At 36.7% G+C, this 26242-nt stretch overlaps 3 protein-coding genes across 3 annotated transcripts; 2 read left to right on the forward strand and 1 right to left on the reverse strand.

Annotated features, from left to right (window-relative positions):
- On the reverse strand, positions 1–4763 carry LOC18769716 (transcription initiation factor IIB). The gene is made up of 7 exons (XM_007202215.2): positions 4205–4763; positions 3372–3396; positions 1902–2031; positions 1686–1816; positions 1511–1599; positions 573–649; positions 1–378 (listed from the first exon to the last, which is right to left on the reverse strand). The coding sequence occupies exons 1-7, from the start codon at positions 4555–4557 to the stop codon at positions 245–247; spliced, it is 939 nt and encodes a 312-aa protein (XP_007202277.1). The 5' UTR covers positions 4558–4763; the 3' UTR covers positions 1–244.
- LOC109950377 lies at positions 16978–17887 on the forward strand. Its single transcript, XM_020568948.1, has 2 exons — positions 16978–17646; positions 17765–17887. Exons 1-2 carry the CDS (start codon positions 16978–16980, stop codon positions 17885–17887), a joined length of 792 nt encoding a protein of 263 aa, XP_020424537.1.
- On the forward strand, positions 21982–26194 carry LOC18771493 (EGF domain-specific O-linked N-acetylglucosamine transferase). Its single transcript, XM_020567836.1, has 3 exons — positions 21982–22585; positions 23241–23318; positions 24631–26194. Exons 1-3 carry the CDS (start codon positions 22372–22374, stop codon positions 25911–25913), a joined length of 1575 nt encoding a protein of 524 aa, XP_020423425.1. The 5' UTR covers positions 21982–22371; the 3' UTR covers positions 25914–26194.

The raw sequence follows: 26242 nt of genomic DNA on the forward strand, positions 1-26242 counted from the left end.
TAATAGGTGAAAGTTTATTTTGAATTTCAAAAAATAGTCAGAAAACATGCTATTTCAAGCGTATATCTCAATTGCGTCAATTGAAAGATATAATTTAGTAATTTACTATGAAAAAGAATTCTCAAAACAATTTAAGCCTTATGCATTGTTCATACATTGGACAGTTGAAATACAACCCAAGAAAAAGCGCTCCAGTAGAATTCGAATTCCTCGTCGTTCTTGATGAATCCACTCGGCCTACATTTCAAGGGCTGCAAAGATTCTTGAGATCCTCCTCCTTTGCATACCAGTTGGGTATTATCTTTGATACATGGGGATAAAGGTCTTTGTATGAGTTTCTGATTGTTCCTTCTGCTACTCCTGTAGCAACTGAGATATCTGCACTCACAGTGGCCATTACTTAAATCAGCACTTGTTAGAAAACCATAAAAATTACAGGTGATGTGAAACCGATGAAGTCTTTGATCCACCAATAAACCCATTAATTACAGGTGATGCAGGCCGTATGTTCAGTTCACAAGCCTTCAACTACATTTTTCAATTAGTTTCTAAGAGGGAGGACGATACTGAACCTTTGAGAGGCTTCTTGTCGTCTGAAAGCTGAGTGATAATATAAATAACTGCTGCTGCTATTGATATAGGGCTCCTCCTGGAATTGAGAGATGAAAAAGAAACAGGCCATCATCAAAAGCAAGTACTATAAAGTTCATCATAATTCAAGGACCGATCTCAAGATAAAGAATCTATCAAGACAACAAATGTATGAATCAGATATTAACTTCTTCAAACGGAACCAGGGAATGCCATTTGTGACCATTATGTCTAATGTTAAGGAATCAAAACCATTATGATAAACTTTTCATTATGTCCTGTAATTCCTCATCACTGTCCAAAACAGGAAGTGCAGGAAAATGAACAAAACAAAAAGTGGTTCTGATCAATTCTTAGGGCTCATGTCAAAATTGATAAGGTGAAGTAGAAAAAGGGGAAAAAAAAAAAGAAAAAGAAAAAGAGTCTCGTTTCAACAGATGGTCAAGAGATTGACCAAAAAAAAAAAAAGACTGCCAAGCTCACCCAAAGATGGTCTAATATTTGAAGAGAGATTGGGCATTCCTTAAGTCATTTAGGGCTGTTTGAATAGTTTAACACAGGATTGCACAAGATCATTTTGTTTATTAGTCCAATTTGCCCCTCTACATAGCACTTCACCTTATATCAGCCAATCCTTTATGATGCCTTGCCATTGGTCTCCACAATGAATGTTTTAAACATAAACAATTCGAATCAACTATTTTGATCATGTTACGTTTTTCAGGGTCCAGCCTTATCTTTTCCGTGATGATGAGGAAAAAATAAAAAATAAAATCAGTGGAAATTGATAAATGGTGCAAATGAATCTACGGGACCATGATGACAGTATACACAATAAGAAAGGTAAAATCAGTTATGCAAATATGCAATCATGAAAATATACATTATTTTCAGCATAATGCATAACAAAAGGAACTACCTGATATCAAATTCTTCCGACTTTTGCACAGCTTCTTGGGCAGCTTTGACTGCTTGATTATTCATTCCAAGATTGGAACAGAAGCGCCTCTACAGTTTAAGTTGCTATTAAGTCAGTAGAAACTACAAACTAGGAAAAAAGTAACTAAGAATTTATGCCTATATATGTAGCTCACCATAAAGTCCCCGGCATGTATTGTTCCCATCTCCACTGACTGACCCTTCTCTAGTCCCAGTTGTTTCACTATATATTCTTTTGCTCGGCCAATTTCCTTCTTTGAGGCTCCATTGGCGACGGAGCAAATTTCTATTTGAAATCCACAGGTTCAGGGAAGCTCATACACAAAGTAATTCAGGAAGCATCCACATGTTAAAAAAGTCATAAACTGTACCCTTTACAGTGCGTGGCTTGTCTTCTTGTCGACAAGCAATATATAGGCAAGCAGCCAATAATGCATCCTGATTTCTTCCTCTACTAGATTTCTGATCTTCCACCCTCTTATATATCTCATTAGCCCGATCCTTCAAATCAAAACATAAAAGCCTCATCATCTAATACTCAAATCCCATGAAATAGCAGGCTATGAATATAAGTTCTTAAGATCCCTTTTATTAGTTTTTAAGAAGGAAACAGAAGATTTTATTAATCTAAACAAAACAATGCAACAGTAATGAACAAACAGTCCACCGAAGGTACAATCATAACCTTCTACAACCAACTAAATGTAACAACACAGACTACAAGAAGTGCTTAAGATTCCTGTACATAAAAAAGAATATATACTTTTCAAGATTTTACCAGAAGTATTTTGCTAAAATAATTATCAACTACATGATGCAAAAACATAAAAATCAGCACAAATAATGTGAATTCACAACTTGTTATCACACTCCTCATTGCAGCAGATATGTTAATACAAGTTTCGCTGTGATGTGAAGATAATGCACTCTCTCTGTCTCTCTCAAAATTTGAAAATAAATAAAAACACTGAATCAAGTCTCAAGGATAACCCATCCCACTCGACTTTTATAATGTTCCTCTCAAGCCAAACGTGCCACATCAAAGCAAGATGAAACAGCTACAGAAGCAACTAAAGCCTATTCTTTATCAAATTTTATAATCCAACAAGATCACCAAATCAGTATTCACCCAATCAGCACCAAAATGGAAAAAAGACCAGTATCCAGAAACCGCAAGACGCCAAACTTGTAGAAGTAAAATGATCTACTGATTGTCCACCCTTTTATCCATATACCGCTAGCTCAATTAAAAAAGGAAAATTTATCTTCATCTCAGATATCAGTGAACGAAACAGTTGAATCAACAAGACAGGCATGGTAGAAAAGTTCATCTGAAATGTTTTCCCCGGAAAAGTATTATGTTGAAAAAGTAATCAATAAATAGACTCAGGGTTTTCACTTGTAGCCACTACTGTTTTTCAATTATATAATTAATTTATCAAGGATACTTGTAGAAGCAAAATACTGTAAAATGAAAATGTGCAGTAGTGGTCTGGTGCTACTTAGAATTTTGTCAGAAATAATGCTTATCATCCCCTACAAGTATGATTATGTAGTGCAAGGCCATGGACAAAGTTTTAGCGTATACTTCAACAAATATTCAGAACTGAATTTGTAGTAACTTTTATTCTCTTATAATATAACAGCCATATTTCATTCCATATTTCATTTGTATCACACAATCACAAAATAAAATAATGGACAAAGCTTTTATTTGACCTTAAAAGTATCCACAATAATGGGTCGCTAAAATTTTATGCATGAATTTGGTAAGCATATGAGCGTACTAGAACTATTAACGGTCCCCATGAATAAATGTTTATAGTACGTAAATAGCATACCTTGATGGTTGCAACAAGGCCCAACCTGAAATACAATGTCACAACATCAGCTATTTTTCTTTATAGTAGTTTACAAATAATCTCATTGTAAGAGAAATTTAACACATCAAGTGAATAAATTTTGATACTAATACTATATAAATATCATCACACATTACAATAGGGAAGAAGCAAGATTTTGAGAGATGAAAAAGTGTACCAAAAAAAACCAATCACCTATGAGTATTAAAAATACTGATATTTGAATATCCACTCTACTCTAATATATGTAGGATTGAACTTAATAGTTTAGTTGTTTTAAAAAAACTAAAAAGCTTAATAATTTCAATTTGTCCAATGCAATTGATTACAGTATACCTGAGATCAATATTTCAATCTCCTCATATATCTATCAACTTAGATTCATGAAATTACATGATGATCATAAAGGGCAAAACTCTCATTTGATTTTAAACCAAATTCCAAATTTAATCTTGAAAAGTTGATTAACAGTTATGGTTTCAAATTGTAATAAAAATTTCCCAACCCAAGCTAATTAGATGTTCAGCTTTGGATTTTCAATTTTCATTTCTACTTTCCCATTACCAATCAGCATCCTCCTCATCCAAATTCAACCCTCAAACGAAACCGAAATCCAGTTTTAAAAAACCTTAAACTACCACAAACCTCTGCCATTTCTACTTTCCCATTACCAATCAACATCCTTCTCATCCAACTTCAACCCTCGAAAGGAAACCCAAAATCCAGTTACAAAACCTAAAAATACCAGAAACCTCGGATTTTTCTACGAACCAAAATACCTTCCCCCCAATATCGCAGCAACAAGCACATACCTATCAGACATGGTGGCAATGGTTTTGAAGGCCAGAATCAAGCCCCGATCCGGATTCGACCCACGGTTCTGCCACCGCCCCAACGACGAAGATAAAAATTCACCAGATGCCCCATTAGGCTTGGCTATGACGGTGGACAACCCGCCATCGGCCAATAGTGGGTTGGTGGGCCCACCAACACGGACCGGGTCATTATCGCCGGACTCGTTCGCGAAGGTACGCCACTCTGAGGTCTCGTCGATGGAATGAGATTCCAACACTAATCCACACTCGGAGCACACCGTGTCTCCCGCCGAGTGGTCGAAAACCACCTCCGTCTGGCGCTTGCAGTCGGAGCAATACGCATCGGACATTTCTCTATAAGATTACAGTATTTTCTCGGGGAAATGGTCTTTGGGAGATGGGAAAGTTTGGAAGATGAGAGTTTTCCTTTGTTGTTTGTTTCTCCCCTTGTTTGGGTGAGCTGAAAGATCTTAATAGGAGAGGAAGGGGATGTGAGGGTATTTATAGAAAGAAGGATTGGAGAGTATTGAAGGGACTTTCTTAGGAAAGTCATGAAGCCTTCATGACTGCAACTGTTTGGACATACGTACTCTTTTGGGCTCTACTTAGATTGGGCTTGCATTCTTGTGTTGGACATGGTATTGGACATCCCCTCTTTCCTCCTGGACATGTTCTCTTTTCATTTTTGTTACGTTTGACCGGGCTGGACTGAGCACGACGAGAATATAGCCCGTTATGTAAGGTCCGGCACAGTTCAGCCCATATGTTTTGGCGGGCCAGGATGAGATAATTTGGTCCAACTGGGCGGCCCATTTAGTGAATTATATTTTTTTAGAGAAAAATAATACATAATTTATAATGTTTAAATATTAAATTAAATATATTTCTTTTCTCTAATAATAGATTTTAAAAATCATTGCTTTCTTTAAAAATAAAATAATAATTTTGTTATTCAAGTTTCAATTTTTTAAACCTGAACAATAGTCTAGCCTTTTTCTATTTAAATGTACTTAGAGTCATTGGCTTCTTTTTCTAACAAATAATAAATCTTATTAGTATTTACATAATTGTTAAAGGAGTCAAATGAAATTGTAAAAAAATCAAAGCAAATCAAAAAAAGCAATTCATAAGTCAAGTTTGGAGTGGACCTATATCGGCCCGTTTAGTGGCCTGACATGAGCCCACCCTGGTCCTACATTGGCTAGGGTAGCGGGCTTGAGCCGAACTTAATGATTTTCATAAATGAATTAACTCTGCCAGATCCATTTATTAAATGGGTCGGCCCGGCTCGTTTGATACCTCTAATGTGAGAGAGGAGGGAAGGGAACAAAAACAGAACAAATCTTGATCGATACATACTTTGATTTAGTTTTTTTTTCTCACTTTGGTTTTGTATTTTTATGAAAAAAATAATCAGTTCGAAAAATCAACATGTTTTTTTAGTTTAGTGGTATTTGTCTCCACTTAGTAGAGATCTTAAGTTCGACTTATGACGAGAATGATATGTATTTGGGATAAGTTCAATACCTAATTGTGTGTAATATTATTGTGGTGGTGGCGGTGTAGTTTTATTGTGGGTGTATTAGTCTATTGTAAACATATTTTGTAAATATCATATCAATCCTATAAAAAAAACATTAATAATTTTTGTTTGGGTGAAAAAAACAAAACAAAAATATTTGGACCTATAAGTGTTATAAATTGTCTTGGTAAATTCAATCTAATAATGACATTTGTCGATGGAAATTAGTAATTTTACGTGTTAGTCTCAATCCAAAATTTGGATTCCAAATGTGCCAGTTGTCTAAAAGTGACACATAGGGCAATATGCGAAATATTCATGTGTCATTGCCAATTCTTAGATTGACAAGTCTTTAAAAATTCATTGGTAATTCTATAGTATCAGGTAGGTCCCACATACACATTCAAAATTTTCCTAAAATCATTTTGCATTACAATTATGTATATTTTCCAACCCTTGTTTTCTATGAAACAATACTTTCAAAATGTTAGAAAAGATGACTAAATACTTTAGCATAATCAAATCAGATTGGTGTTACCACAAAGAGCTACATCATCGACCACGTATTTTGACATGGACTTGCAATGGGAAACTGTGTTCATGGTTGGGGTTTGTCTAAAAAAAATAAAAATGATTATTCAAAGGTGCCCATATTTTGCAATTTGTTAAGATAGGCATTTGAGCAAAATTCTGCACGGAAAATATTCGCCTCTTGATTCTTCAAACCATAGAATCTCATTCTCTTTTCTCCTCCTCGAATCTTGTGAAAAACGCCGGAGTCATGTGTGGTGATTGGAGCCGTGTAGGAGAGAGGAGATAGAGAGCAGCGGCAAGAGACAGATATATATAATTTTGACAGAGTTTCGGGAGGAAAATCAAGTTACCTTGTGTGTTGAATGTACCATATTTTTATAGGGCTCTAGCCATCTAGGGATTTTCAAAGATTAATTTCTATTTGGAAGGAAGATATTTTTTCCTAGAGATTGAGTTAATTAGGAATTTCAATTAGAATTAAATCCCTAATTAATGATAATATCCCCAAATGAAGATAATATCTCATATTTAAGAAAATATTCCTATTTTTTGTCTTAATTAATTGGCCAAATAATTAAAGATCTAGGGTTTAATGAAATAGATTAAGGGCATGTTTACGTATCAGTAATGGAGAAAGTAAGGAATCAAAGAATTTAGGAATCGGAGAACTACTGAATCGGTATGGGAAGAATAATTCTCATTAAGTTGTTTACTAAACATATGGAATTAGCAAAGGAATGAGGTTGATTCCCATTGTTATTGTTTACTAATTTTCATGAATCAGAATCCAAATTAATTTGATTACTAAAATGCCCTGCACATTTTCACCACAGCACGTATATAATTCTCAAATTTGCTAAGGAGACCAAACTAATCCTGCAACAAACTAGTAAGGCGGTGCAAACATGAGGAATCAATATGCTGAACAAGATGAACAGCAAGAGCCCAGTTCAATGATAATGTTAATAACACCTTTGCCCAGAGCCAATTTCAAACGAAAAAATAAACTCCAATAAATAAATAAATAAATAAATAAATATATATATATATATCTTTCACCTACGTAACTAGTAAACAATCAAATAATAATAACCTGCATAATCTTCATACATTAAATACATGGAACTTCTTGGAAATGAGTTTTTATTTATTTTTTATTTTTTATTTTTTATTTATAGGGTTGGAGCATCTTGGAACTTTTTTGCGTGAGTTTTTTTTTATTTATTTATTTTTATTTAGGGTTTGGGGTGTTTTGGAATTATGGTAAAGTGGTAATGGTATTTTTGAAAGTTACTAAGAGAAAACAAGAATGGGAATCGTATCGACTACTCCCCCCTAGTTGATTTGATACCTAGTTCTGAGGGGATGTGATTATGAATTTTGAGATAGGGCCCATTTATTTTTTCATTCTTGATTGCAAGTAAATATAGGGGAAGTCAGGAATGGAAATCATTGCATTTCCTCTCATACCTATTACTGATACGTAAACGTGCCCTAAAGATCTAAAAGGAGGTGGGTTTATGGTATTGAAGAATATATAGGCTTCAGACGGAAGCCAATAAGCTAATAAGTGTTTGAGGAATTTGGCAGTGATAGATTTCCATGGCAATAAGTTGGGGGAAAGGCCTTCGTTGTTCAGCCTACTGGTTGCTGCAGAATTTTCTTTTTTCCTTTTTATGTTTTTTTTTAAAAAAAAATCTTTTTATTTTTATTTTTAAAGATAGAAATAAGTGGTAAATCCAGTTGTAAACAAAATATACACATGGCAAATTTTAAGTGGGGAGTATCACTAGCTGACGTGGTGATACGATGTCATTCTATAATTTCTCCATGTGGACAAGAAGAATATCACCTACATTGAGAGAGAGAGAGAGAGAGAGAGAGAGAGAGAGAGAGAGAGTATCAACCATGGCAATTTATTAGGTCTACTAATGATGATTCTCTAGCCTCCTTTTAATGTTTAAGGTTGTGTTGAGAAATTGTAAGGTAAAGAGATATGAAAGATGGGAAAAAAAAGGAAGATGAGCGACAACCATGATAGGCTGTGGGGGTGGGGGGACTTGTCGGCAAGGAAGGAAGGGTTGGGGCTGCTTTTTTTTTTCCTTCCAGTTTTTTTTTTTTTTTTTAAATTTAAATTTTAAATAAGACACATGACAAACTTTGAATGGAAATATCACTAACTGACGTAGTGATACAAAACCATTCTATAATTTCTCGTCCACATAACGTCTTATAATTGAAAGCCGGAATATTTATTCCCACATTAGGCATGGCGGCCCATATGGTTTTTCATGTCCCATGGTAGCACATCTTTCCATGTGGAGTTTCTATGAGCCATGGTGTTTTGTTTTGCTTTCTGTGCTTGACGTGTAGACTGAAACCCACGTGAAGATTGAAGCCAACCATGGAGAAATGGATGACAAACCAAGGCCCATGCAAGTTGATGGCAAAGTAGGCGTCAATCCTTTCGAAGCAGCAATAGTTGAGGCAAATAATTTTATTTGAAAAACATCTTTTGAGACTCATACAAATTTTATTTCAATAATATAAATTATTTATTTTTTAAGTCTTTATTTATACCTACTGATACTTCTCTTTTTGATGATAAAAGAAGTTTTAAATTACAATCTTCCCACTCCCCAATGATCTGAAAATGTTAAACATAGAGTAATTGATATAAGTCTTTCCCAAATTTTGAATTCTTAATTTAGCTCAACTAAAAAAAAAACATTGAAAATCCTTGAATGTGATCAAATAAAAACGACGATGATAAATAATCAAATGACCAAGCTATTTGTGATAGGTTTTCTATTTTAATTTTTTTTTTTTCTGGTTACGTGAAGCTCGACCCTTCTTTACATTACATTTCCAAACCGAAAGCTAAAGTTGTGTTGATTAAAAAACAAGCACATCTGTCTGTCTCCTTTCAGAAGCCGAAGAAATGGAAAATGCCATTAGACGTCGGTTTCAGCTTTCAATTCAAAGGCCTAGTTTTGTACAATGCAGCAAACATTGCCTTTGTGGGGTGGCAAGTCTTAGCTTAGGGCGTTTATTATTGCTTTGCTTCACACTGCTTAGATTTCCTCATACTTTAAACCAAGTTGCATCGAATATTTCTAAATTGTTCTGTATGGAAGTCCAAGTGCCAAGAAAAGGTATAATTATGATTCATAATTTACCAATATTATAATTTGTGTCAAACAAAGGTCCTTCGGTAGAGGATCCTTAACTATTATTTATCATCAAAAGATACGAGTTATTTTATAGCGAGAGTCTTATATATGGTCCTTAGGTGAGATTTTATTTCTTAGTTGTTGGATCAGGTTAATCAATTTAATTCAACGATTAACCAATTTAATCCAACGATTAAGAGATATAGCGTCACCTAAAGGTCATATATAAGACCTTCCTTCACTATAGAATTCTTGCAAGAGATACAGACATCAAGTGTCATTTTCCATTTTAATGTTCTCCTTTTATTTCTTTGGGGCCGAACGCCCACTACTTCTAGCAGGCTCCATCGAACCCAAGTGCCTGTTGGGCCAGTAGCTTCTTCTAGCAAGCCAAAAGTGCGGATGGGCTGGGGAATGACCTGCAATGTTCTAGCTAGCCCTTGTATGGTTGCACATCTTGCACAGCACCTGGGCTAAAAATGGAGCATGTGCACTGCATGCACTCTATCAGGGCTAGTTGTGTGTAATATAGAGTAATTATAGTGTGGTATCTGTGGGAACAAATATTCCGGCTTTCAATCATGAGGCACCACGTGAATAAGAAGAATATCACATAGGTTAGTAATTGAGTCCATTTATTTGGCTAATTAATTAAGACAAAAAATAAGGATATTATCTTAAATTAGGGATATTATCATATCCCTAATTGACTCAATCTCTCCATTTTATGGAAAATATATATTCCTTCCGAATAGGAATTATTCTTTGAAAAATCCTAAGATGGCTAGAGCCCTATAAATACATGGTTACATTCAACATATAAGGCAACTCGAAAAACCTTAGTAAAACTCTGTCAAAAAAAAAATATATATATATATATATATCTCTGTGTGTGTGTCTCCCCTCTTTCACACAAGACTCCGACCACCCAGCTCTCCCCATGAGAGAAAACTCCATCCACTTAAGTTATTTTAGAACTAACTTAGGGATCGGAGGTTCTTTGGCCAACACCTCCCGTGTGTGGTTCATGAATCCTGATCTTTTTCGTAGGGTTTGAGGAGGAGGAAAGAGAGGGAGATTGTAGGGTTTGAAGAATCAAGAGTCGAATATTCCCCATGCGAAGTTTTGCTCAAATATTTTGGTGCTTTCATTGAGAGCATGAGTTATACTCAACGTGTGCTCATAATCGAACGAATATGTTTCCTCCTATTCATCACTCAATCGAAGCCTTCCAAACAACCATGGTTGGAAGCATGCGCACAAAAAGTAGGATCACTTAAAAAGCAATCTGCGACAGGTCCAAACCCTTCACCTCATAGCTCCATGGTCGAACTGCACCGTAGCTGCAAGCGCGCCTCTGCTTGGCCTCACGGCCCCGTGGCCTGGACAACCCTATTGCGGCAATCCCGTATGGTTGGATCCAGCTGTAACATCCCACATCAACCAACAGAGAGGGGGTGATGTGCCTTATATGTACAGGCCCACCTTTATCTAGCACGAGGCCTTTTAGGAACTCATTGGCTTCGGAGTCATGGGAACTCCGAAGTTAAGTGAGTTGGGACTAGAGCAATCTTAGGATGGGTGACCTACTGGGAAGTTGCTGTTGAGTTCTCAGAAATAAAATCGTGAGGTCAAAGAGGGGGCACAAAGCGGACAATATCGTGCTACGGCGGAGCCTATCCCGGGATGTGATAATGGCGCTACCTTCCACGACGATGCCGTGACACACGACACTGTCGCGACCTATGATACCACCACTACTCATGATAATCCCTTTGCCGCCATGGGACACGACCATCTTGGTGCCACAGCCGACCTTGGCCCTGTTGTGGAACACCTTCATCTATTTCCTTATTTGCCACCACACTTGACGTATGCTCCCACGTACACCTCAAATGAAACCCTAGCCCATGTGTAATTGGGCTCCACACGATTCTCTCCTCCAGATCCAAGCAGTCATGAGGACCACAACCTTAAAGTTGACTAGCTGACTCAAAGAGTAGATGACCAAAACAACTTGGTTGAACAGCTTCTCAAGCAGATTGACGTGGTCCAGAACCTTTGCCTTGGATCCCATGGTGAAGAGAGAAGGAGCGCACCGGCAGGCAGTTCGAGAGGTCGCAGGCAAGCGAAAAGGAGAACAACAGCGCGCTGCCCAGCACGATGGCATGTCACAAGCATCAGCGAGCTCTACTCAAAGTAGATCAACCCTACATTCGAGACTAGGTCTATGGTCCACGAAAGGTTGGGCCCGTGATCTGATGTCTATGCTCGTCTAGGCCCTCAAGAAAGCATTCATGCAAGGCTAGGCCTACAAGAGGATTAGTTTCACGTCCATCCTCTAGAAGTACTCGGCGACAAGCCACAGGGAATCCCTCGCAAGCTCAATCCACCAATACGCCCCGCAAGCAGGACAACCAAGGATGTCAACCACGAAGAGTTAATGAGGAGGTCGATCAGTGACGCCCGCATCATGGGAGACACCGAAGTTAACCGCAAGCCTTGCAAGTACAGAACGTCGAAAGGCTTGTGAATGACCAACTTCGAGACTTGAAGATTTGAGGAGACTTGGAGGACGTCCTGCGCAAAGAAGTAGACCAAGTAAACTCATCTCCTTTCACCAGCGAGATCGAGCAGGCGGACTCGCCATGGCGATTCACAACTCCAACTTCTGCTCCATTCAAAGGGGATTTCAATCATGAGAGTCATATGAAGCATTTCAAAAGTGTAATGATTCTCTACAAGTCCAAGGATGGGCTGATGTGCAAGGGATTTGCAATAACCTTGCGAGGAGCTCCTCAAGCTGATGTACAAAGATGCAGTGTGAGTTTATTAATGGTGAAACTGTTTTCAAGCGTTTGTACATTTATCTAGAACCATTAAATAAAGGGTTTAAAATGAACTATAGGCCTTTTATTGGGTTGTATGCATGCCATTTAAAAGGGGTTTATGGTGGACAGTTGTTTACAATAGTTGGGATCGATCCCAATAACGAGACTTGGGTACTAGCATATGCTATGGTTGAGATGGAAACAAGGGAGTCATGGACATGGTTCATTGATCTGTTGGCCAAGGATGTGGGCATTGTTAATTCCCATGGATGGGCCTTTATATCTAACAAGCAAAAATGACTGCTTGGTGCATTTGAAGACATTGTGCCTAATGCTGAGACAAGATTCTGTGTGAGGCACCTTTGGGATAACTTCAACAAAACGCATAAAGCTAAAGTTTTGAGGGATCAGTTATGGACATGTGCTAGAGCTACTAATGTGCCTTGTTTTAACTATCAAATGGAAGTAATGAAGACCTTAGATAGCAATGCATGGGAGTGGCTTGCCACCAACACAATGAACTAAGTCTCATTTCAGAACACATATTAAGTGTGATATGCTGCAGAATAACTTATGTGAAAGCTTCAACAATAGTATCAAGAAAGCAAGTGTCAAGCCCCGAACCCGGGGGTCGGCGAAAACCCTGTGCCCGGTGAATGAGAAAATAAAAACTAAAATAAAATAAAAAGAAGCCGAAACATGGGTTTAAAATAAACTTCTCTTATAAAAATAGATATGAAATCTTACAACTTTACAAGAAATAAATAAATCTCTATCACTCTCATCTAATTCAGCCTCATCCGGTTTAGTCCTTGTCTTGCCCACTAATTCATCTGAAAAATTAAACAGGGTAAGGGATGAGCAACCACAGCTCAATAGGGACATGAGATCTTACCACAATAGATTGATATAACTAAATTAAGTGACATGCAATCACACAACCAAATATCACATTAATGTTAATAATAATAATGATGCATGAATGCTCTTCAATTCTAATCCCGTTAATTCATATAACTGGACAAACAGACCTGCACGTCCCATACCATGCTTATACCACTTGGTCCCGAATGCTCATTTATATGAACTAACACCCATCTCAATTATCCCATAATTCCCTTTTTGTTAGTCATCTTGTCTAACTCCCTTTCGCCAGTCCCGAATCACCCAATAAAAATCATGTGCACTGTGGGATTCCTGAGAGCCAAGAGTTAGACTTAACTACACCAAAAGACTATATCCATTACCCTCTTTTCCATTATTATCTTCTCCACCAAACAACTCCAACCAATTACCATGACATGATATAATTATGCCAACATTATTCAAATAGTTCACAATACGTAAATATCTGATATCAAGAACATTATACAATACCAAGAACACCCATTATAACAGCACACATAATATATAGCTCATGAAATTTAATTAGATCAATCCCCGTAAAGGCCCCCAAGAAACCTCTACCTCATTTCCAAAGCTAGCTCCAAATTTAGAAAACACAAACTAAGTCCTATACCTCCTCCAAGAATTTCCTCACTATTCTCTCTCCTCTACGTTTTTCTCTCTTTGCATGAACTTTCATGCAAGGTTAAATGCTTTCAAAAACAAAAGAAATGTCCTATTTATAGTAGCACTGAGGAGGATACAATTTATTCTAATTGGTGGGGAGGTGATGACCACGTGGGAACTTGGTCTCCAACATTAGGATAACTATCATCAAATTGCCAACACCTCATGCTAAATAAAGCTTAGTCACCTCAGTAGAATGACACTTGGACTCTAAAGTGTGTTTATAAAAAAATATCTAGGCCATTCAACTTGGTCAGCAAGAAACAAAGAGATAAAGTTGTTAAAAGCAATATATATACTTCTTTATAATATTATTACTATTTTTTAATAACTAATAAGAAAATATAAAAATATAACACGTACCAAAACAATTATATTTATAAGTTATAAACTAAATATGTAACAAAATATTTAATTTCCCAAAATAATATATATATACACTAAAAATACAAGGTTTCACAACAAGGGATAGGCCAATTGACAGGACCCGATCCAAATTCCACTTTGGAATCCGAGCCGGACACTGTGCGTGTCCGACACTTGGCGGATGTCGGGCACAAATGACCTATTTGCCCTTCTATGCAAAGCACGATAAAATAATAAGGTTGACTGCTACCGAAAAATCGGCAGAGTTTTCCTTGTAATTGGCTCAATACTAAAATATTTACACCTGCCAAACAAGTATATATATATATATATATATATAACCAACTGCCAGCATACATATATACATTCCAAAGTTCAATTTTAAGTCTAGGGCAAAACATCAGAGCGACTACTAAGAATTTACAAGGAATCAATCCTTTTACAAACAAAAGTCCTACATCAAAAGGAAGGCGTGGAAGATGGAAAACGGCCCGGTGGTGGATTCCTGTGCACGTCTACTGCCTGGGGACGCAAAACATTAAAAAGGGTGAGTGGACCCAAAAACATAGTTTAGAAAATAGCATATGAACAGCCTAACCCCGCTATAAAAATAATTACACAAACTAAATTATTTTCTTTAGTTCTGAATTCAATGCACTCATATAATTCTACATATATATAAACCAAGCATACTCATGGTTAACATTAATTTCTTAAGGCATTGAAAACAGTTTAAAACTACCACCTAGGTGTACCCTTTATTTCCGTCAATTCCTTATATCCGTCAATTCCTTGCATTACCATGGGTGACACATACTCCCAGGTCTCAGTGACACAAAGTCAGTCCGAGCTGCAACTCGCAGGATTCAGGAGACCGTAGTCCACCTGATCCGCATTACTCGCTCCACACGAGTTTGGAACTCGTGGGGCAACTATCAAGCATGCTGACTAAACTGAAGGCAACCAATATAATCTGAAAGCAACATGTAATATCTGGGTACAAGGTGGTTTAGGAAAATATAAAGTTTCTATAACCTTTCAAATTCTGCTGCCATTTATCTGATAATTAACTAGAATTTCTTTAAAGGAGATTTTACTCGACATCATGCAAAATAAAATATTTAAAAGCATATAACAGCTTTGAATAAAACTTATTCAAGATCAAATACTGGAACTGAACTGCTTAAATTCATTTATGAAAACAAAGAGTCCACTCACAGATAGGTCGTGCTCGCTGGACCTATTGAAGGTCCCTCCTGCGGGTCAACTGGTGTCCGAGTGCCTGATTCAATGACCATAATATTCTATTAATACAATATAGTATTAATTTAAAAACTCTAACCCCCGGCTCCTAGAAGTGCGTGTGTCATATTAAAGTTATTCCTATGCCCATAAAAGCTTGGAATAGTTTAGCAGTATCTTGGGACTCAAAAAGCATTAACGTCCCAAAAATCAACTCGGGACCCCACGGGTCCATGACCTCACAATATGACCTGAAAGCCGCTAGAAGGTCCAATATATCTAGGACACATGTCTCGAAGGTTTGGTCTCGATCGGATGGTCGGATTCATCACGATCGTACAATCGCATAATTTCTAAACCCGAGCCCTAGGGTTTGCGATTTCGGAGTATCCGGGACTCCGATTTACAATCCATCGAATCCTACACGATTCTGAAATTATCTTGAGTAACATATCTGAAAAAGATTACGATCCAACGACTCAACAGTATTGAACCCGGAAATCGCACAATATGAAAAATCTGTTCGAGGCTCAAACGGTATCCAAATTGAGATCCGCGAATTCCTACGCGCTCGTGACAACCTAAGGATATCAGTAAGACACATTGCTGCTTCACTACCCCTGCCCACGCGCCGCCGTATGCACCGGCAGCGCTGGGTGTCTAAAGCGATTACGCATCACCGGAAAATCTCAAAACCACGGCTCTAAACTCCTACCCTAGGTATAACACCATATTTGGAACCACTTTTGTTCTTGGACCTACCCCAAAAACTAATCGGAAGTGACCGAACTCGGAGGCCGAAAATTGATCGAATTCCAATTTGAAAACCGAGCTAGTTACGGTCAAAATCGATGCAAACCTACCCAACCATCAGCTAGAGCATGGAAAATAGGTAGAAATCCATACATTACTCGACAAATTTGGAGAAGAATTGAGGGAGAACGAACGGTTTGAATGTTCGGGAAAAACAACCGGATTTCTGTAAATTCCGGCGACACCAGCTGCGGAGTGGAGCGGCCGAGGGCTGAGACTTATAGAGGAGGATGAGCTGGTTTTTTTAGGACCGGTGCCGACGAAGATGAAGGGCGGACGTGGTGGTGGCGAGGAGAAGAGTAATCGGCTATGTTAGGGGGAGGGATGGTTAGCGCGACAGGAGAGAGAGAGAGAGAGAGAGAGAGAGAGAGAGAGAGAGAGAGAGAGAGAGAGAGAGAGAGAGAGAGAGAGAGAGAAACTGAGGGAGAAGAGAGAGAAGTGAGGTTTAAAATCTGATTTTTTAGATTACCATTTTGCCCCTCGTAATATTTTAACCGTATTTTCTTCGTTAAAGCTCCGATTCGAGCCCACTTCGTGTCTACGGACTCGTTTCGTCGTGCTCTACGCAACGATTTATGTGGAATTGTCAAATTTCTTCTCGGTCAAAAAGTCAACTTTTATTTATTAACTTATTTCAAGGGCAAAATTGTCTTTTCTTCTTAAGAAATTACTAATTAAATATGAATTTAGGTTTGGGTTATTACACCAATTATCACAATGCTAGAGATGATTAGGTGCTTGTTGATGAGAAGGATCCAGTGGAAGAGGGACAAGATGAGCAGTTGGCCTCATCAAATATGCAAGAACATTTTTGACCATGTCCAACAGAAAAAGTTAGAAGCATGTAATTGTACTGTGCAGCGGTCTGGTGGTCCTAAATATCAAGTGGATGCAGGAAGAGGTGACCAATATGTGGTGGATTTGGATAATCACACTTGTTCTTGCAGAAAGTGGGACTTGTCAGGCATTCTTTGGGTTCATGGAATTGTTGCCATACATTACAAAGACGGTGAAGCTGTGGAGGATTATGTGCATTCATACTACAACAAGGACAGTTACACGGCCCTCTATAACAATCTCATTATGCCAATTAATGGATCACATCTATGGGAGAAGACCAACCAGACAGCAATAAATCCACCAGCCTACATTAGACAACCTAGAAGACCTAGAAAGGTGAGGATAAAAGGAGCTGAAGAGAGAACAAATAAGACTTGGGAAAAATGGTTGGTAAGACAAGGAAAGCAAATGAGGTGTAGTATTTGTGGCTCAACTGGCCATAACAAAATCACTTACCATCAGAATCTATCTCAAAAGGAAAAACCTCTATCAAGGGGTAAAGGAAGACCAAGAAAAATACCTAACGAAGACCTTGCAGTTGCTGCTGTGAGTGCCTATTTTTATTGCTAGCCTATTGATGAAATGTTATGTTGTTTCTTCCTTGAAATAGAAAAGCTATTTTATTGTTTTATTGTTTGAAGCTGAAAGTGTTTTTTCTCTGTAGGATGAAGCAAAAGCAGCTGCAAGAGTTAGGAGAAAGCTTGCATATGCGAGGGCAAAGGCTGCTGCTACTGCAAAGAAGGCTGCACTAAATGCTTCCCAGCCAAATGCAGCTGAAACTGCTTGAATAGGATTGGGAGCATCCAAGAGACAGAGAACATAGGCTCTTACTTCTTACTTCTTAGTTTATGCAAATTCCATTTTATTTTGAACTAGTACAACTTCTGGTTTTGTGATGTGGCCTGATAAGTTTACTTTTGGTAGCTGTTTTATTGTATTCCATATTAGGTGCTCATGTTCATTTTGTAAATTTGAGTTGCAAAGGTGATGTGGCCTGATAAGTTTAGTTTTGGTAGCTGTTTTATTGTATTTCAGTTTAGGTGCTCATGTTCATTTTGTAAATTTGAGCTGCAAAGGTTGGAAAAGTATGTGTGTATTTTGAACTCAAAATATAATGGAATTTGCCTTCAAGCAATTGTTCAATTGGAAATTACCTAACAATTGTGCATACATAAACAGTCTATGCATTTCCAAATTGCCTAACAATTGTTCATTCATAAACATCTTTCATACAACTTGACATGGGTAATTACAAGAAACAGACCTTTCATACATATACAACACTTTGATTTTCCAAAATGTCCCACAAATGGCCACAAAAAACATCACCCAAGTCTTCTAAGTTCTAGACCCTAAAATGTAAGTGCTAATTTCACATTCTTGGAAGATCCAGAGTCTCTCCATTCCAGTATTAGCATTCCCAACAACACAGTCAAAAAAATCCTAGAACCCATAACACTTGCTCGTAGAAATCTTTGTGCTTGAGCAGCTCCAACCTTCTTTTTCAATTTTCGGTTTTCCTCTTCCTCCTTACGTAATCGTTTCAATAGTCCACATATCACAATCTTGGACCTTTCGCATACCTGTGGATCATACCATTCAAAGAATGCACAACCTCTTCTTACCCCATAATTGGCACAGCCCCAAAATCTTCTCCCAGGGTTGTTGTCAGTCCACGACGTCGTCAAACGACATTGATTGCCGCAGTGACAAATGGGCTAGCCCACTTCGCATCTTCAATTTGCCGACATCATCAACCTCGTCGACATCGTCTTCTTCGATTTGGAACCTGGGCAACCACTTCTGTTGATTTGGGGCTTAGGTTTGAGTGGAGGCTTAGATATGGAACTCGATTTGGGGGTTTCTGTTTTTTTTTTTTTTTTTTTTCCGAATTGGAAAAGGCCACGTGTTGTTTTGGGCACGAAACCCAGGGACATGAGAGGCCGAAAATGCCCTTAAAAAATCGTCGAGCTAGATGTCAAGTAGGCAGATAACAGATTTTCTGACGGTCTCGCTAATGGAGGGGGCAATCTGTGGGTTTTCCGTGAAGTTGAGTATGTACTTGTAAATGTCCCCAAAATCGAGTATGAACTCGTAAATGACCCTATAGATTGGGGGGTTTACTGTAGTTTACCCAAATAAATATATGAAGAAAAACACTTGTCATTTCCGTGTAAGCTGGAGGAGGACAATGAACAGCATGGATTTCTTTCTTCAAAGGATGAGTATTCATACCCCTTTTTTCTTTCGACCTGCCAAAAAAAGCTAGCTAATTATAAATCATTTGAGAAAGTCTCAATCTACTGATGTAGCTATTACCCAAATTTACATCAAGTTTTACTGACTTTTCTTATCCAGAGATAAAAGTCTTCTTTCTATTATGGCTTTCAAGATAAGGATGACATCTTCAATTTAATTTTTCTTTAAGCCTAGGTATCTACAATAAGGCCAAAGCAATTCGAATTCCGGAGGTTCATTGAGTCTTTTTAAGAATATATAAATAAATAGGGGGAATGAAAGTAAGAAATGGGATTATGTTATATAGAGCCTTGTTAATGATTAGGAGCTTTGTGGTGAACCGTCCGAAGCCATATGAAAAAAGAAATCCATGGCATCGTCCTCCTCAAGCTCAATGCCGAGAAGTGTTTTTATTTATTTATTTTGAGAAAAAATTAAACAAAAGGGTAAATGAATAGACCACCAATAATATGGAGAAGAGAGAGAAAAGAGAATAAAACAGTCTAACTTTTTATTATGTTAATAATTAAGTTTAAATGCAGTAGCCAGATTTAATTTTAGATATTAAAATTGATTTAATTTAAAGGTTGAAAATGTGTGTATAAATTTGTGGTTTTTGTATGTCCACCGATCTTGACCCATACTATTTTTCTATCGAGAGATTTTTCAAATAAACTTATTTAAAGAATCTATTCATGTCGCATTGTGTTTCAATGATCAGCCTATTTTTAAAATCTTCATTCATATATCACTTTATAAATAAATAAAAATAAATAATTTAGAAGTTGTCAAGACATCTAACTGGGGTCCACAAGATAGATATTTAATTGGAAGTTATTTCTTATAGTGATGATTTTTTGGGAAATAGCAGAAAAATAGATGGTTCAAATAAGAAAAAACGCACTTTTAGTTTATTTTAAAAGTATAAATTATTGGAGGTTTTATATTTTGGTTTTGCGAATCCAATTATTCATTCTTATCTTATGACTCCCCACATATATAGAATGCAATGCATATATGGGGAATTTTTTATTCAGCCCCTACATAAAATAAAATCACATGTCGCTATTAATTTTTTTGGTTCACAAATTATGTAGTGCAAAGTTACAATCCGTGATTTGAACTCAAAGCATTGTTTATGGAATTGTTGGCCCCAAAAGCCTGAAAGTTTTTTTGTTTTGTTTTGGGATTAGTTGACAATTTCCATCTTTGCTTGTTGATTTTCACTGTTTCAACTCCATTAATTATTTCTTGTCAAGGAGTTTGTGATTGTTTAGAGATAAGAAACAGAAGGACATCTCTGGTTGGTCCAAAAACTTGTGTTTGAAACAAACACGTCAATATTAATGCTCTAGTTCTACTACACTCATTGAAAGAAAGACATCTAATTCAAATACATCGCTTTAGTGTTCCACTAATTTGTTTTGCTTTGATAGTGCTTCTTGACTAATTTAATCTCATCAGTCATCATGTTAATCATGATATGTACAGTTGACAATCAATCCCCCTTGCAGCATGGACAACTCGAGCAAGGGCGGAACTATGAATTTTTTAATGAGTGGATTAGCTAAAGTTGTTATAGCTTAAAATATAAGGACCAATTTTTGTTTGGGTACTTACTGTTTCTGTAGTTTTTCTAGAAATATTTTAAAGTACAGATTGGGATAAAATAGTAAGAGGTTGAGAGTTAAAATCATGAGTGTTTATTAAGAGATTATTTTATTAATTGAGCAAATAAATTAAATATAATATGATTATATGCCTACAAAAATTGAGTAGACAATGGGTTACAAAACTACATTTGAGTGGGCTACTATTGTTATGGGATGAATAACATTAAAATATATGTAATATATTTTAATTTTATAAAAACGCTACCTGGCTAGAGCCCATGGTAGCCCTCTACCTAGTTCCACCCATGCACTCGAGCTATGTACGTATGAATCGGTCCAGGTCCACATATATCAACGACTAATAATCCCCAAGCAGGATAGAGGTACTAGCAAGAAATTGTATATATGTTTGAAGATTTGGATTGAGGTAAAATGTCCTTAAATATGCTCCCTTTAATTTTGACAAATAGAAATTGGATGCCACAATTGGAAATCTTGCATATAAGGGAAACTTATTTCCAGGAGCGGGGTTGGTACTTTGCCGTGAAATCACATGTCGTTGAGCCTGACACGTGAATCACGTGCTCTACAATGATACCATGTTAAAATTAGAACATTCAACGTAAAATCAATCAGCATAGGTGGGGTGACCAAAAATCATCGATTCCATTTTCTAATGTTTGGATGCTCTCAACATGACATCATTAAAATTTTACCCTTATCATTAGTGTATTGTTAATTCTGAAGCATCTAATTCATCAACGTTGGAACAAGATAATAATTCAAAGTTGCGGTTTCCTTAATTAAAGACTACCAAGCCAAAGTCAATCTATTATGTAATGCCCATTCTCAAGCACACAGCTTTGGAATCGTTATTTGTCCCACATTAGGTTCACGCAGAAAATACTGTTCAACTTATTTATTTATTTATTTTAATTTTTTTAAACTTAAATGATTTTTTCTAATAATATTTTAATTTTCTGGTATGGTATCCAACAATACCAAGGTTTCACTAAAATTAGAACAAGCCTCCAAAATGATTAGACTATCTAACAACATCTTGCATATACACCCTTATTTTATTTTATATTATATATTCTCCATGCATATGCGACTGAAAATAGAAAGCACTCCCCTGAATTAGCCTTTCTTTGACAGCACCCTTTTTTGATTATTTCTCTCTCTCCTTCTTTCTCTCTCCTCTTCTAGAGGTTGAAACAAGAGCTGTATGAAGAAGCAGCTTCTCCATAAACACAAACCAACTTCATTATTTGCCATCTCTCTCTCTCTCTCTCTCTCTCTCTCTCTCTGTGGTTGGGTTAAGTATACTTGAAAACCAGTCCAGTTCAGCTGAAGAGATAAGCATAAAACAAGGAAAAAAGAAGAAGAGATCAAATCAAAGCTTCTGTTTGCATAAGAAATGGTATACCATCAGAGATATCAGCAGAGGAAAAAGGGTGAAGTGGGTACAAAAGAAGATGAAGAGTGTCAGGCCTTTATAACGGAGTGTGCAAATTCTGGTTACTACAAAAGAACAAGGCCCAAGCTTCTCTCTTTCCTCTTACTCTCTCTTCTCTCTTGCAGCTTCATATTAGCCCCTCATCTTTTTTACTCCGACGCCACTTTCTCATTATGTAAGTTTTTTTTTGGAGATATTTAGTGATATACCCATTTCTAGCACTAATATTATAAATAAACCCTATGCCATTGAATTTCTATAAACAAACCCAAAAAAAACTCAAAAAATGACAGCTGGCCTTATTGAATTTAATATTAATTATTAAATTACTTTGATGCCCTATTAAGTGTTTTGGGTATTTTTGTGAGATTTTAGGGTTGAGCTTGTTTTAAGAAATTGATGGCAGTTTTGTAATTTATAAGAAGTTATAAGCTTTTTTGTTATGTTGTAAATGAGCTTTGAGTGTGTTTCTAAAGTCCATTTCATATATGGTATTTTTATAATTTGGGCCCCCATATTTGGTATAATAGTGAATCTCCCTTTTTTTTTTTGCTCCTCTAGTTCCTATATTATTGTTTTGATGTCTTCTTTGTTTCCTCTCTAATTTTCTGTATGTTAGAACATATTATCTTGTTTTCTTCGTTTTACATTGAATGTTCTAATTGTTTTATTGCTATCACGTCACGCAATATATGTTGTGTTTGGCTCAAGTCACACCACACGTGAAGTGACTTTGAGAATATTATCCTACATTAGGAAAGATTTAGAGTCGAATGCTCTAATTCTTTTACCGCATAAAATAAAATGTGTGTGCATTTTGGTCACTGTAGATTCACTAGAAGTCGAAAATGAAGGCCTTGCTGCTGATAAGGTTGCAAATGCTCCCTTGGGTTCTTCAATCTCTAACGGTATAGCACAAGTTCTCTACTTCTCCATATCGCTTCTCTTTAAATTGCATGTGTTTCCTAGTTGTTATGTTATAAAATTTCGTCAAACAGTTTTACTATATTCTGCTGAAGGGGTTGAAATTTGATTTGTATGGACCGTATGGTAACACTCGCGATTATGCTCCATTTGGTATCAGTATAACGGAGTGTACAAAAAAAAAGTGTTATGGTAAGGTAAAAACATAAAATAATTATTTATCCTAGATTTGCTCGTCATTAACAGATTAAGAGATTGTGTTAATTGCGAGCGTGTCACTATTATTAGTAATAAATCCTAATAGAATGAAATAAACTCGAAGAAAGAATGAAACTTGCACACCAAGAAGTTGAATTTTTTTTTTTTTCCTCTGTTTCTATTTATCTGATGCTGTCTAGTTTCTCTCTCTTTGTCTGAGTTTATTAGAGGAATCATATAATCCCATTATTATAACCTAGGCGTGGAGGTCGGTCAAGGTGAGGGGTCAATTCGAACCCAACCCTACATGATAATTAATTGAGTGACGACACGAACCTAATTTAATTATTGAAAGAAACCTAATTTAATCTAATTAGAGAATAAATTCAGCTCAAGTTCAGCCGTCAAGAATTTTATATCCTCAAGTTGCTAGAGTGTTGAAGTGAAAGTAATAACGACCTCAATCCCCAAGTGCATCCTGCAAGTTAACCATATAATAATTTGTCTATTATATTAACTTCAAATTAATAAAATATTTATTATCAAATACTTTGGAGTTGAACTTTGACAGCAACCATTTGCTTGGTACGGTTAAGGAGCCGTCACGTCATCATAGAACTATGGCTCATGTCCTTGTGGGCATGCGAGCTAAAGAGACATTTAGCCCCTTTTTTTTTTTTTTTTTTTTTTTTTTGGTTTATGGAATTTTAATCACTCCAACCGGTTCGAACAAAATCGGAGGGGGTTTACGAGGGCCTCAAGTGGCTATATTTCTAAATTTTGAAAAACATAACTAAAAGGTTTTCATATCCTGAAAAAGACTTAGGATCCGTTTGATAATATATACAGATACAGAAATTCGACTTGAGTTAGGGCATGCTAAGATTGATATCCCTACTGTATACTATTATTTAAGAGATCCATTTAGGTTTTCAAATCTTTATTTTATCAATTTAAGAGTGAACAATGTCAACGATCCCCCTATTCAACTAAATAAGTTTAATAATACGCATAAAAGTTAAAATCAATTCAGTAATTTAATCACATACATACCTTTTTAACTCCCTCTTACTTCCATAAGATATGTTGTGGGTGCAGGAACTATATCTTGTGACAGAAGCAGTTTCCGGTCAGATATTTGTATCATGAAAGGGGATGTAAGAACACAATCTCCTTCCTCTTCTATCTTTGTCTACAGGTCCAGAGACAAAAGTAGCTTCACAAATTATCTTTGGGGCCTCGTTGAGGAACACGAAATCCGGGAAGAACTTCAACAGGAAAAGATCAAACCATATACTCGGAAATGGGAAACAAGCACTATGGACACCGTCACAGAATTAGACCTCATTGCAAAGAAAGAAAGTCCAGGCATGAAACATCATTGTGATGTCCAGCATGATGTTCCAGCAGTGTTTTTCTCAACTGGAGGATATACTGGTAATGTTTATCATGAATTCAATGATGGCATTTTACCATTGTACATTACTTCCCAGCATTTGAGCAAGAAGGTTGTGTTTGTGATTCTTGATTTTCATAAATGGTGGCTCATGAAATATGGAGACATTATTTCGCATCTATCGGATTATCCAGTAATAGATTTTAGTGCAGATAAGAGAACTCATTGCTTCCCTGAAGCCATTGTTGGTATGAGAATTCATAATGAGCTCACTGTGGATTCTTCATTGATGGACGGAGACAAGAGCATATTAGACTTTCGCAATCTTCTAGACCGTGCTTACAGGCCTCGAGTTAGAAGTCTGATCCGCGAACAAGAAGCAAATCAGAAGCTGTCTGTTTCGGTGTCTGCCACGTCGAAAAGCTCCTTACGAATCAAGAGAAAAGTGCATGAACATTCACTGAAGAGGCCTAAACTGGTTATCATATCTAGAAACGGATCAAGGGCAATAACCAATGAGAATTTGCTGGCTAAAATGGCAGAGAAAATTGGGTTTCGAGTTGAAGTTTTGAGACCCGAATCTTCGACAGAGTTGGCAAAGATTTATTGGGCTCTTAATTCTAGTGATGTCATGATTGGAGTTCATGGTGCTGCCATGGCACATTTTCTGTTCATGAGGCCTGGCTCTGTGTTTATCCAAGTCATCCCTCTTGGAACTGCATGGGCAGCAGAGGCATATTATGGGGAACCTGCAAGAAAGCTTGGCTTAGAATACATTGGTTACCAAATTCTTGCCACAGAGAGCTCATTGTATGGCAAATATGGTAAAGATGATCCTGTTGTGACAAATCCAAGAAGTGTTACTAAAAAAGGATGGGAATACACAAAGAAGATTTATCTTGAAGATCAAACTGTGAGACTACACCTCAGAAGATTTAGGAAGCAGTTGGTTGGTGCTTATAATTATACCATTGATAGAATATGACTCAGCATTTCTAAGTCACTGTCATTTCATTGATTTCATGTGATTTTTTTTTCTTTCATGAATTTTAGTCATTCTCTACGTTGCCCTAGTCATTTTGGAAGTTGTAGATGGCATAAAATGTTGACTAGGAAGATTTGTATTGTATGTATAATGTATCTACTTGGTAGAAATTGGTGAACATATGAGGTTTAGACATTAAGCATTAGTTGAAAAGGATAACTTATTTTGTAAATACTATGCATGTGAATAATTTCTTCTATGACTTTGTTGTTATTTTTCAATTTTCATGTTTCAAAAGCAGCTTTTTTTTTTTTGGGTAAAGGGTTTTG

This window comes from Prunus persica, chromosome G7 (genome assembly GCF_000346465.2).
Source record: "Prunus persica cultivar Lovell chromosome G7, Prunus_persica_NCBIv2, whole genome shotgun sequence".
NCBI classification, from domain to species: Eukaryota; Viridiplantae; Streptophyta; class Magnoliopsida; order Rosales; family Rosaceae; genus Prunus; species Prunus persica.

Bases quoted from the DNA above. Each gene is read 5' to 3' on its own strand.
- LOC18769716 (XM_007202215.2), bottom strand. From the start codon at position 4,557: ATGTCCGATGCGTATTGCTCCGACTGCAAGCGCCAGACGGAGGTGGTT. The intron at 3,397-4,204 runs GTATGTGCTTGT...ATTGTATTTCAG, and splicing joins ATTGCCACCATGTCTGATAG to GTTGGGCCTTGTTGCAACCA. The intron at 1,817-1,901 runs GTACAGTTTATG...GATTTCAAATAG, and splicing joins CAAGCCACGCACTGTAAAGG to AAATTTGCTCCGTCGCCAAT.
- LOC109950377 (XM_020568948.1), top strand. From the start codon at position 16,978: ATGCTAGAGATGATTAGGTGCTTGTTGATGAGAAGGATCCAGTGGAAG. The intron at 17,647-17,764 runs GTGAGTGCCTAT...TTTTCTCTGTAG, and splicing joins AAGACCTTGCAGTTGCTGCT to GATGAAGCAAAAGCAGCTGC.
- LOC18771493 (XM_020567836.1), top strand. From the start codon at position 22,372: ATGGTATACCATCAGAGATATCAGCAGAGGAAAAAGGGTGAAGTGGGT. The intron at 22,586-23,240 runs GTAAGTTTTTTT...TGGTCACTGTAG, and splicing joins CGACGCCACTTTCTCATTAT to ATTCACTAGAAGTCGAAAAT. The intron at 23,319-24,630 runs GTATAGCACAAG...TTGTGGGTGCAG, and splicing joins GGGTTCTTCAATCTCTAACG to GAACTATATCTTGTGACAGA.